The 12084-nt window shown below is 39.6% G+C and overlaps 1 protein-coding gene across 1 annotated transcript; it reads right to left on the bottom strand.

Moving 5' to 3' along the window:
* Window positions 1-4053: 4053 nt before the first annotated feature.
* Window positions 4054-10643, bottom strand: p3h4 (prolyl 3-hydroxylase family member 4 (inactive)). The gene is made up of 7 exons (XM_061699898.1): window positions 10139-10643; window positions 9104-9253; window positions 8843-9014; window positions 7816-7944; window positions 7586-7731; window positions 6205-6288; window positions 4054-4612 (listed from the first exon to the last, which is right to left on the bottom strand). The coding sequence occupies exons 1-7, from the start codon at window positions 10586-10588 to the stop codon at window positions 4460-4462; spliced, it is 1284 nt and encodes a 427-aa protein (XP_061555882.1). The 5' UTR covers window positions 10589-10643; the 3' UTR covers window positions 4054-4459.
* Window positions 10644-12084: the final 1441 nt, after the last annotated feature.

Raw genomic sequence — 12084 nt, 5'->3', positions numbered from 1 at the left:
ATCTGCCTCGGTAAAAGGTCAAATTATTAATTAATTTCACCAATTGTAGACACGCGAGCTTTTGTAGCTGGTTGCAAATGTTCAATTTGAAGACTGCGTTATATTGATAGCTTAACGTAACCTTGAATTTGTCAAAAAATGATGGCAAAAATGCCATGTTTGTTGAGCCATTAATATTGTATCGTCAAAGAGAGCCAGTCATTGTCAACATTTTTGTCAATAATTTGTAAAAAAAAAAATTATTAAATAACTGTCCCTGCTTGAGCAATAGTATAGATTTGTAAATATATATATATATATGACATGGACCAAATTTGAACATAGGAGGTTTCAGTCCGACTGGAGCAATAGTTCTTCTTCTACCAAGCCAACACCGGGAGGGAGAGGGTTCATGTCAGTTTAGTTGCACTGACAAACTTGAACCCCGCCCCCCCAAAAAAAGATACAAATAAAAAACGGCTCATACCGCTGATGTAAAGTGTTTTTGAAACTGTGACTTTTTAAAAACCTTGAAACCGCCAACTGGCCCATGCCTAGTCTGAACGTGATCTAAAATAGATCCTGACTGCTCTGGATTTGATCTGGACTGGAATGGGATTGGATCTGGAACAGAGCTGGACCTGGATATGATCTAGACAGGATCTGCAACATCTTTGGAATGGATGTGCAACCTCGCCATCACAGTGAAAAATCCAAGCATGTTTTCCAAAGATGAACCTGGAGGACCAACTGTTTTTATCCCAACTGCCAACCAACTGGTCTCAGTTGACCAGTTTCAGGAAGACTGAAGAATTGAGGGATTTATTTTTTTTTTGATCACTTGACATGACCAGCACACATCTCGTTGTCAATGCCAGACTGTATATTTTACTGACTCTAGTATTCGCTCACTACCTTTTTACTCTTTGGACATTGTACCCGAACGCTTTTTTTTTTTTTAAAGAACAGAAGAAGAATGTGCACGTCACTCCGGAGACCTTCACGACCTTTTCAATGTAATAACGACATGAGGAAGAATGTCACCTTACATGACTTCAGGGGCTTTCCCTTTGTTTATGTTCGTGGAAGTTCAATTTAATCCATTTTGCTTCGTTAACAGTTAGCTCCCAGCGTCACGTTAACCGGGTCATCACGTCTGATGTGGGGGAAAAAGCTCTTCTTCCTGATAGGAACTTGTTGTGACAAATTAGTAGGATTTCATACAAAAAGTCTTTCACTGGAGGTTAATATCCAACTACTTTCAGTATCGCTTAGCCTCATTAGGGTTGTGCTGACTTCATGCAAGAGGCTGGGTATACCTTGCACTGATCACCAGCCAATCCCAGGCCACTCATTGGCAAACAAGCATTCACACTCACGTTCACTAAGGACAATTTAGAGTCTTTGATGAACTTAACATGCATGTTTCTGGAATGTAGGAGGAAACCGGATTACTGGGCGAAAACCCATCCAAGCACGGGGAGAGCATGTGAGCTCCACACAGGAAAGCCAGAGTCTGGATTCAAACCCCCAACTGTAGACTTGAGGCGGATGTGCTAACCACTCGTTTACCGTGCCACCTATAGTTACATTTTAAGGTTACATGAAACAACACATTTTTTTAACATAGTGTAACCATGGTGTTAAACCAAATGTCCCGATATGCAGCGGTGATTGAGATACGAGTGACCCAACTTGCGTGTTTTCCGAGGTACTAGCCGTCATTCGGGCGAGCGCAACCTTGAGCTATGAGCGCTGTATGGTAGCAATGAACGTCAAACGGCTTATTGCCACTCCCAGTTAAAGTTTATTATCGAACTAAAAATGTCAAACGAAGCACAAATGGTCCAGCAATAACATATACGCAGAAAATATAACAGTACTCACATTCATTTGCTCGATCCTCTGCGTAGCGCGAACAGTGTTAGTGCCGTACTGATGAGCTCAGAGAGGAGTTAAGGTGTGATTATAAATCCCACTGAGTTCTCGGCATGACACGCCCCGCTGCAGTATGATTGGCTGCTGCGAAGAGGCGAGGACTGCCTAGAAATAGTGGGACTCATGATAACACCTAAATGAACAGCATCTATGTCTGTCTGTCTGACTGCCTTATACTGCCCCCAGGTGGCCAAGGTGGGCACACTAGAAGGAGCAGCATTTAATTGATACACTTTGACAAAAACTGTTTATCCATCATTGCATTATTTTTAATTGTATTTAATTATATCATGACTGTATGACTTATAAAGTACAATAACGCGGAGTGCTATTTTTCCTCTGTAAAATACACAGTTTTTGTTGTTTCTTGGGGGCAAGGCTGGAATTGATTCATGACATTTTCATTCATTTCAATGGAAAACGATTATTTGAGTTATGAGCATGGTCACGGAACAAATTAAAGGTGTATCTCAAGGCACTAAAGCCTTAATGAACTGTGCAGGCAATGTTTTTAGTAACATTTTCACATTATTTACTGCCCTATGAGTGTGAAAAGAATTTAACCTCTCTTAATATTTAGACAAATAATTAAAATATTTAGTGTTAACTAAACAATGCCAAATGTGTGATAAGTGAGGCACACTTAAGGTTTCACATGGTGTCATGTAGATGTCTTTTTTTTCCCACTGGAAGAAGTCCAGTTACCGTGCAAAAGTGCTTCACTTTTTCTGTGTGATTTCCTACTCAATTTTTTTGCAAGAACGCTGCCATTTTGTGACCCTGAACACATCACTTCCTGGAGTGTCGAGATCACAATACAATGATCTGTTTATGTAAATATGTGCAAGCTATGCGGAATGTTAAAATCCACCATATGGTTGAGAGGGAGTAATTTCAATGGCAATTTGTTTTTTAACACACTTTTTTGTTGTTGTTGGTTTTTTTTGGAGTTTTTTTCGAGGGGCGGGGGGGGGGTATTTGAGCTTTGCACTGTGCGGGATGCACTTGCACCGCAATATATGTTAGGAATACAGAGTGCGTGTGTAATATAATGTGCAGAGCTGCTATCAATCATCATTTGAAAAGAGAGAAAAAAAAGACCATATTTTTAGACACTTTTTTAATATAGACAAAATAAAAAATAAAAAAATTAAGAAAAGAAAAAGGCCTCGTGGATAGAATTAAGTGAAGAGGAATTGAAATAAAAGAAACAACTCTCCTTGCTTCTTTTCTTGCTGTTATGGGATATTTTGAGCAGGTATGAATCATAAACTAAGAATATATCAATATTTTCAATGTTAGTGTTGAAACAGCTTCCTTTTTCCATTACACTGTGACAGATATTTTGCTGTATATTAACTATAATATACCAATGCCCCCAATGTGTGGTGGTATAATAATAATAATAAAATGATTGTATTTGTTATACATTTAGAGCATATTAATGAAAGACTAAATATATAAAAATATACAGTATTTTATGACTTTGTATTTTTCATCATTCATTAAAAGTATACATACTCTGTACTGACTTGTAAAATGAAAAAAATACTTTAAAAAAGAGAATATAGAGACTAAAATAATATTTAACAATAAAAGAATATATAATTTTTTCCCCAAGAAAGACTGTAAATACTTATGGAGAATATAATGCATGAAAATATTATTCTTAGATAATTCAAATTAAAAATACTCTTATTCCTGATTTGAAAAAAAAAAAAATATATATATATATATATACACACACATATATATATACATATATATATATATATATACATATATATATATACATATAAAATGCAAAATACAAAAGTGTTTTATAATTTACAAAGTATACTCTAAATACAGATAAAACAGAGAATATACTGTTGATGCTCTAAAACAATCTTTAACAATACAAATATATACTTTTTTCCCAAGAAAAACTATAAATACTGTGGAGAATATAATACATGAAAATACATTATTGTAAGATAATTCAAATTAAAAACACTTCTGATTAAAAATATATATGTATTAGTATAATATAAAATACAAACGTTATTTTCTAATTTAAAAATGTATACTCTTGTAGATATAAAAAATAAGTACACATTTATGTACAAAATACAATATTTCAAGATATTTGATAGTTTTCACAAAAGAAAAGCCTGAAATAAATTATATTTTCTTATAATTTTTCAATTTAGAAATATGTATAAAAAATGGCAAAGGCAGAAAAAGACAATGGAGAAACTACAGGGTATTATAGGATCTTTCTTATCAGACAAAATGAACAATAAATTACACATAATGAACATCAACAATACAGCAAAAACAATTATCATTTTGTCATAGTGAGGCAATTCCGGGTGGGGAAAAAAAGGACTTAATTTGTTGCTTTTGTTCCAATAAAACCTGTGAGGGTGTGGCAAAGACTTAAGTAGAAAAAAATATATGTATATAATAATAAAGGCTGATGACAGCCATAGAGCGAACACGTTAATCTTTCATCTCGATCAACATGATGAGTTCCTCCCTTCGTCTTCAGGTTCAAAGTTCACTCCGGCACTTCGCCGGTGTCCCACTTGGTCTTGGGGTCCTGCCACCACTCGGACAGGAATGACTCCTCGTAGTCGCCGACCCCCTCGAACTCGGCGTCGGGGCGCTCGGAACGCCGGGAGGCGGCCGCTGCCTCCGGACTCACGTTGCCCTTGTGAAAGTCGCACAGGACCAGACAGTAAGCAGACATTTATAGAACCTTCCTGGTTCCTTCTCAGTGAAAGTGTCAGCCTGAAATTCTGGGCGTCCTCTGTGTGAGGATGGAGAGTTATGGCATCTTGCGGTCCACACCTCCTGACCACATACCACACACCGCTGGCGGAAAAACAACCTCACTTTCCACCCCCCACATCCGGCCCGTCCAGGCTACTCGCCACTTTTTTATATCATCTCTCCTTTTATAGGCCGAACACCACAAGTGCTCCTTAAATCAGCGTGACATTTGACAGTAGAAATGCGGTTTTTTTTGCATGCTATTTTTGTCACAGGCGGAAGTCCTTAATTAGCCTTAAAAATGTTGAGAAACTGACCAAAAAAAAACCCAAATGCAATTTAGGTTGTTTTGTTGATTGTAGATGAGGTCGATTTTAGTGGTTTGCATGAATAAAATTGCTAAGGTAATATATTTTAGCTTATAATAAAAGGACAGTTTGTCCGCTGTATGCGCTGAAACCACCCCCCACTCAGATGTCAATCAAGTACTGTACTTCAACTACGACCTGGAAAAATGGATGCTACTTAGTCTATCATCTTTCTTATACCGAGAAAATATATCCACTTGAAGCCTCCCGGTGGCAGGAATATATCTCACCGGGTCGTCGCGGGGAATTTGCACACCGCGACAACGAGGCCCTCTAAAGCGGCCACGCCAGAGCGAGGCCCCTGTCTGCACGCTGGCAGTCGCCTCTGACTCAGCCCCCCCCTCGCGCCGCCTTCTTTCCGTGACGTGCGCACATTCACGGCCGACAACAAGGCGCTCTAAAGTGGCCGATGCCAGCAGACTATCGGAAGGGAAGATGCGTTTTCGGGTGTGGGCATAGCTACGGAGCTAACTGCACGTCGCAGTTGTGCTGCATAACCGCCGATCCGAACAAAGGCGCTCAAGTTCTTATATAGCGTGGTGAGGGCGACTCATGCCGGGGCCCGAGTACTTTGGTGGACACCGTTGTAGCCACGCCTGACTTGAAAAATGAGAATAAGTCAATGTTTCATTTTGTTTAGTGTAGATAAGGTAAATTTATGTGGTACAACTATAGTCATTTGGGTAAAAAAAAAATAATTATTTGACAGTGTTTAGAAGTTCCCTTCTGTGAAAATCTTTTTTTTTTTTTTTTTTTTTTTTTTTATGCATAACATAGGTCAAAATGAGTCTCTGACCTGATTTAAGTTTCACGTCTATGCGGTTTGTCGATTAATGGCAATAGCCTTTGAACACCAAACCACTCGCAAAACGGATGGATTTGCATTGGCCGTGGTCGTGCCGTAGATTTGTCAATGAATTTTCAAATACCTGCCCACTTTATGGTTGCTCCATGCCCACTCATCTCCGGACGATTATGTGTGAGCACGCGACTTGTTACCTATGTTTGCGTTGATGATTTCTATTATTTTAACTACATTATTATTTTTGTTTGTTTGCTTTTGCTGACATTCTCCAATGTATTTTTTGAAACCGTACTGTGTTATTCTTTCAACCCGTTATACTGTAAAATGATGGCATTTTCCTCAACGTGCTCTATGTACCTCGTCCTCTGTTTGTAGGTAGTTGAGTGCAAACTGCAGCATCTCCTTCTGCTTGGTGGTCTGGTTGAAGTATCTGGAGGCCTCCTTGCAGAAAGAGACGGAATGAGAAAATAATTACACTGGATAATTTTCTTCATACCGTTGTTTTTTTTTGTTTTTTTCTTAGTTATTAAAAAAAATAAACACTCAAAATTACTGTATAAAATACAAAATATTGTATGAAATGTTTAGAATAAAAATAATATAAAAACGCAAAAACAAGTAAAATAATTTTTAAAAAATGAAATAAATATTCAATTATTTTATACATATTTTAATAATAAAATAGAAGTTCTCTCAAATATATCAACTTAAAAAATTTGGGGAAGTTTTCTCAAATTAAAATGTAAAAATACAGTGGTGCATTGACTTAGGAGTTTAATTTGTTATGTGACTGAGCTCAGAACTCAATTTACTCGCATCTCAGAATGTAAGTGAGAAGTGGCATGTGTGCAGTATTTGAAGGAAGCTCGTACCTCACATTTTGGTTCGCAACATAAACTGTGCATCATGTCACAATGTTTTTTTTTTGTTTTGTTTTGTTTATCCAGTACAGTACATTTAAGTACAGTTCAGTTGTATTTAACTTTCAACTACAACACAGTTGTATTTAATCTTTTAAAACAGTTTCTTTTCAAACATTTATTTAGTTGCAATTTTGATTTAACTCATATGCAGTACATATGTGCAATAGTAATTGAATCCTTATACAAGTAGTTATTTATATTCCTATATTTAAGAGCAATGTAATATTAAAACTGTGCATAGTGTTACAATGGCTTACACATTTATTAAATGTACTTTTTAGGAATAAAGGCTATGCCACATTTTTATTAGCACTTACTACACTACTGCAATTTAATGTTAATATATTTATAATTAAAATAAAACTATAAAAATATTTTTAAAGAGTTTTTAAATGAAAAAATATATACATACAGTGAGGAAATGCCAATAAATTATCTAGCAGGAACGATGTAAAATTGAAAAACAATTGTTAGGATATTTTAATGACTAATGTGGAAAAATGGTTAATTGAAAAATTGCCAATGAGTGTAAAAAAACAAACGTCTATCGGCTCTAATTAATGTTCTAATTAAGACCAAACTATAACAACAACAGCAATGAAGGCCTCCTACAGAAGGAGACAAAAGGCGCAAACATCGACCAAATGTGTTTTTTATTTTGACTAGAGCAAGCGACAAATGTGGCGTTTTCTTTACAGCTGGCTTCACGGTCCACATAAAATGCGCATAGCGACGTTTTACGCGACGTTACAGCTGGCGAAAAGGAGCGCGGCTCTCTAATTAGCGCCGCTGTCACCCGAGCTTCCGGGACTCACGGGCCGCGGCTGGAAATCGTCGTCGGCGAGGCCCCACTGTTCCCGGTAGAAGCGATAGTAGTCCACGTTCTGACGCATCACCTTGTCGCCGGGGTCGAACAGCACGTAGCTGGCGGCGCACGGGGCGGCGCTCTTTACGTCGTTCACTGGAGGCGAGGCGGACAATCGTCAGTCCAATCGCAGATGTGCATCACGCACATCAGAGAGAGAGAGAGAGAAAATAGTCTTACGTTTATAATATGAGAACTGGAGGTAGTGGTACATGGTGGCCACAAACTTGTCCACAAAGAAGCCCCCCACGCTGGGGGTCAACTGCTGTTCGCAGCCCACCTTACATCGCAGCGCCTCCAAGTACAAATCTGAACACAAACAACAACCAAGCACCATATGATCAACACCATAACATTGCTTTCAATCAATTCAAAATTACATCACACTATGTAGTGTAACATCATCTATTTTACGGTTTATTTTGAAAAATAATTTAAAATTCTTTTCAAAAAGGTACATATCGTATAATACAATATTTCAGAATTGTGTGTTTTATTCGTATATGTATTTCATTGTTTGGAAAAAATACAAATTGAATATAAAAATACATCGTATAATATGACACTAAAACCCCACTGTAGTTAATAATATGAATAAAAGACACTCATAGCTTTTTAAGACACCAAAAGATGATTTACAGTATCTACTTATATAATACACATATAGTACTACATTATTCATATTTGGACGAATTAGGAAATAAAACATAAAAAACAAATTCAAATTAACCATTTCGATATTCTGTTTAAACAATTATTAAAATAAATATGTAATTTTGCAAATGCAATGCTATTATGAGTTGTTCTTAAATTGTAAAATCATAAAATCAATATTTAATTAATTGATTTTAAATAATTTTGTAGGCATTTCAACAGCCTGATGAAGTGTTAACGTACAGCCTATTGTCAAATTGAATCACTTTTCAAAAGTTTCCCCCCCCCCCCTCAAATATTGATAGGAGTCCGACATGCTCCACTGTGTGAAATGTTGTTTTATGCCGGGTTATTTTTATTGATTTTTTTTCTTCAAGGACAGTTACGGGGTGACCGCCGTCAGTGGCGGGGCGGCGCCCTAGCGCCCTCTATTGACGTGCCGCCACAGATCGTTAACAACACCCTTCCCTGCGCTGTGTCACATTTACAAGACGTTGATTTTCACTTTAACAAGGATTTTAACAATATTAATATGTTGCGGTTGTGCACTCACCGGCCAACGTTGGATAAAAGTCCTTGAACTCGAGGATCTCGTACGATCCGTCGCAGGCGGCCACGCAGTCGGCGTACACGTCCGAGTAGGAGGTGACGGCCTGCTCCATGTGCCGAGCGCTGCCGCTGAAGTCGCCGCTGTTGTACAGCGTCACGCTCTTCACAAACACGCTCTAAACGCATTACACACAACTTTTTTTTTTTTATTATTACTCCCACTTAGACTTGGATTAATCGCAATTATGACGTGTCGTGGCAGAACCTCATATGGCTGCTCCTCCTGGTCGATGAGATAGGGGTCCACGTCCACCAGCGTCTTGTAGTAGTTCATGTTCTTGGTCAGCGGGGGGTCTTTAGGGTTCTTCTTCAGGTAGGTGTGAGCCGCCGACACGGTCTTCGCCAAATTGTTCAGCTGAGGAAGGGGGTAGAAGATCAGAAACATGGCTGCAGTTCTGCTTCTCGATGCAGTAACGTAGTAGCGTATGTACCAGCCATTTTATTAGGTACGCCCACACCATCGAAGGAGACTCCGTTTTGATTGACAGTCAAGAGATATTCACTTAGCACTGTTTTATGATTGTGCTTGTAGTTTACACTGACTGGAGCTGTTCCTAATATTTTGCCCTTTTTAATCTAGATAAGGAAACTGATATACAGTTGACACTTGACTTAAGAGTTGATTTCTTTTTCTTTTTTTTGTTTCCCCCTCACGGTTTTCAAGCCGCCTTTTATGTACTTGGTGCCTGTTTTCATTCAAATTTGGCAGGCTTGTTAGCTTGCTAGTTGTTGTGTGTCAAGTTTATAAAACTTTCTATGGACTTTAAAAGTGCCATATTTTACCAAACCCACTTTGTCTAGTATTTGGGATGCAATATTGTCTCTATGGCGCCTCAGTAAACATGTGAAATATGAATTAAAATCGTCCGCGCATTCCTGAGTCCCAGATGTTTTTCAGCCCAGAGGCCTGAAATCAGCTGATTGGAATTTCTCGAGCTTATCTACGTCACTAGTGAAGATCTCCGCCTACCTCTCCAAAATACGAACCCTTTAAATGCTGTCCCACTCGACGCCAGTTAACCTGTGTACGAACTTTGTGTGGCATTTTTGTTTGGTAGTGCGCCTTGAGGTTTTTCCCATGTCAAATGTGCATGTGTGCCTAATGTTGTGGCCGGCGGCGTTTGCCACATCAGCCCTCCGCAGGAGGGGGTGGGTGGGATTTTTTTGGGGGGAGACGTGGCACGAGTTCGCCCCCCGAAAGCTGACTCGAACTTTCCCCAGACGACCTTTGTGTTCTCACCTGGAAGTAGGCGTACTGTATGTATCGATAGGGCGTCCGTTTCTCGAAGCTCTCCAGGAGCTGCCGGCTCGGATGCGCGAGCTTAAAGACGGGAAAGCCGGCCTTGCACTTCTTCAGGCACGCCGCCCTCACGAGGATGTGGCGCAGGACGCGGAGGTGCCCGTCGTCCTCGCCGCCCCCTCCCCGGCTCACGGCGCTGCAGTTGCGGCCGCAGAAGGCGTCGCTGTCCCGCAGCAGCCGGCGGAGCCTCAGGCTGTGCTCCAGGTACTTGACGGTCTCGGCCCAGTTGCGCGCGCCGTACTGCTGCAGCGCGTACTCGTACGTGGAGTCCAGCGGCATCAGATCGCCCGCGGGGAAGCTTCGGAAGCTGTACTTCTCGTACTGGGCCCGAGCCGAGAGCAGGCCCGAGCCCAGGAAAACCAACGCCGTCGCCAGGCCGCGAGGGAGCATCGTCGCCCGCCGTCTCTCGCTCCCGGGACCGGGACGCAGGAAAAGGACTTGTGGAAACTTGCCTGCTGCACGTAGACAGCCAGAGACGCGTCGAGCTAGAGGCTCGGAGGAGACCACATCCGGAGCGGGCCTTCAAAATAAATGCAAATCCGCCTCCTAACCACACGGATCCCACGTTACAAGTAATCGCACGTGGCCCAAAAGGTACGTGTTCTACATATATCGTGTTTGAATGGGCAGCTGTGGTAACAGGATTGGCAAAAAAATCACAAAATGTCTTTTTGGTAACCCTCTACTTCGAAGACTTGTCGTTGTTTCCCGTTTGACTCGCGCCTGTATCAGCGCGACCAATCTTTTCACATGGCTGGAATACACATTTAAAGCATTTTTTTGGGAACCCCGTGAACCGGAATATATAACATGGAAATATTTTCTCTCAAATAATGAATATCTTAAACCGTTTGTGAGTAGATCACGCTAATCCAACCAAACTGACAAATCGAGACACGTGGAGCCCCAAATTCTTTTGCAAAAATAAATTTAGCGTTAATGTTGTTGTTTCCCCCCCCCCCCCATTTAACTACCTATTTTGCAGAAACACACTGCTTCTAGCATATATTTCTGTCAGTTTGACAAAACAGACCTGTAAAAGAAATTTAATACCATGACTCAGAATATAATAAGGTGTCTCTTTAAAAAAAAAAAAGGAGTCATTAAACATTTAAAAAGGTTTAGGTGTGGATAATGTAAAAAGAAACAAAAACATTTCTGCCACTCTGTGTTTGCTTTCTACCTTTTTTTCCAACCAACCTGACAAGCGGACACACGTGGAGACAGAACTTATTTTGCTTTTAAAAAATATATATAAACAGTATATTTAAAATAGATTTATGTATCGTCCATCCAATAGCACCATTGCCAAACTAACTAACTTACTGTCAATTGAATTAACAATATGCTTGCGTAACATTATTATTATTATTTTATTTTTTTTAACTTTGTGTAGATTCTCAGGTCACGAATCAGCAAAAGTGAAAATCCGGGCAACCGGACTTTTTTTTTGTTTGTAGCATTTGCAATGTTTTTTCCTATTTTCCCAGAAAAAGTTCAAACACGACTTAGGCAATTATGCAATTAGGCTAACGGTATATACTATTTATTTAGCAAAATGATGTATAGTTTGACACGAGTTTGACGAAGCATGCTTGGAGTAAAAAATTAAAACCCATGAACTGCAATATAATATTGAAAAACGTTAAAAGCTATGAACTTTTCTTCCAGTGTGTGTTAACGCCCATTCCAACCAATATAAGTTAAGACACGCGGAGACAGAAGTTCTTGAAAACTTAATTGTGTTGTATTTAAAAGAAAAACTTCAAATGTACTACTTTTGGGGGGGGGGGGGGGGCAAAAATTTGACGTCAGCTCACAGACACCAAAGGGACATTCATGGCAGGCTCATATGGACTGATGGACGTGTGGAAAAACAGTTGTGG

Source organism: Phycodurus eques, chromosome 16 (genome assembly GCF_024500275.1).
Source record: "Phycodurus eques isolate BA_2022a chromosome 16, UOR_Pequ_1.1, whole genome shotgun sequence".
Taxonomy (NCBI): domain Eukaryota; kingdom Metazoa; phylum Chordata; class Actinopteri; order Syngnathiformes; family Syngnathidae; genus Phycodurus; species Phycodurus eques.
The sequence above is the reverse complement of the archived record's forward strand: the minus strand, read 5'-3'. Positions and strand labels throughout refer to the sequence as shown.

Excerpts from the sequence above, each read along its gene's own strand:
- p3h4 (XM_061699898.1), bottom strand. The coding sequence starts at position 10,588 with ATGCTCCCTCGCGGCCTGGCGACGGCGTTGGTTTTCCTGGGCTCGGGC. Across the intron at positions 9,254-10,138 it reads TACAGTACGCCTACTTCCAG|CTGAACAATTTGGCGAAGAC; the intron begins GTGAGAACACAA and ends CCCCTTCCTCAG. Across the intron at positions 9,015-9,103 it reads AGGAGGAGCAGCCATATGAG|AGCGTGTTTGTGAAGAGCGT; the intron begins GTTCTGCCACGA and ends TAATGCGTTTAG.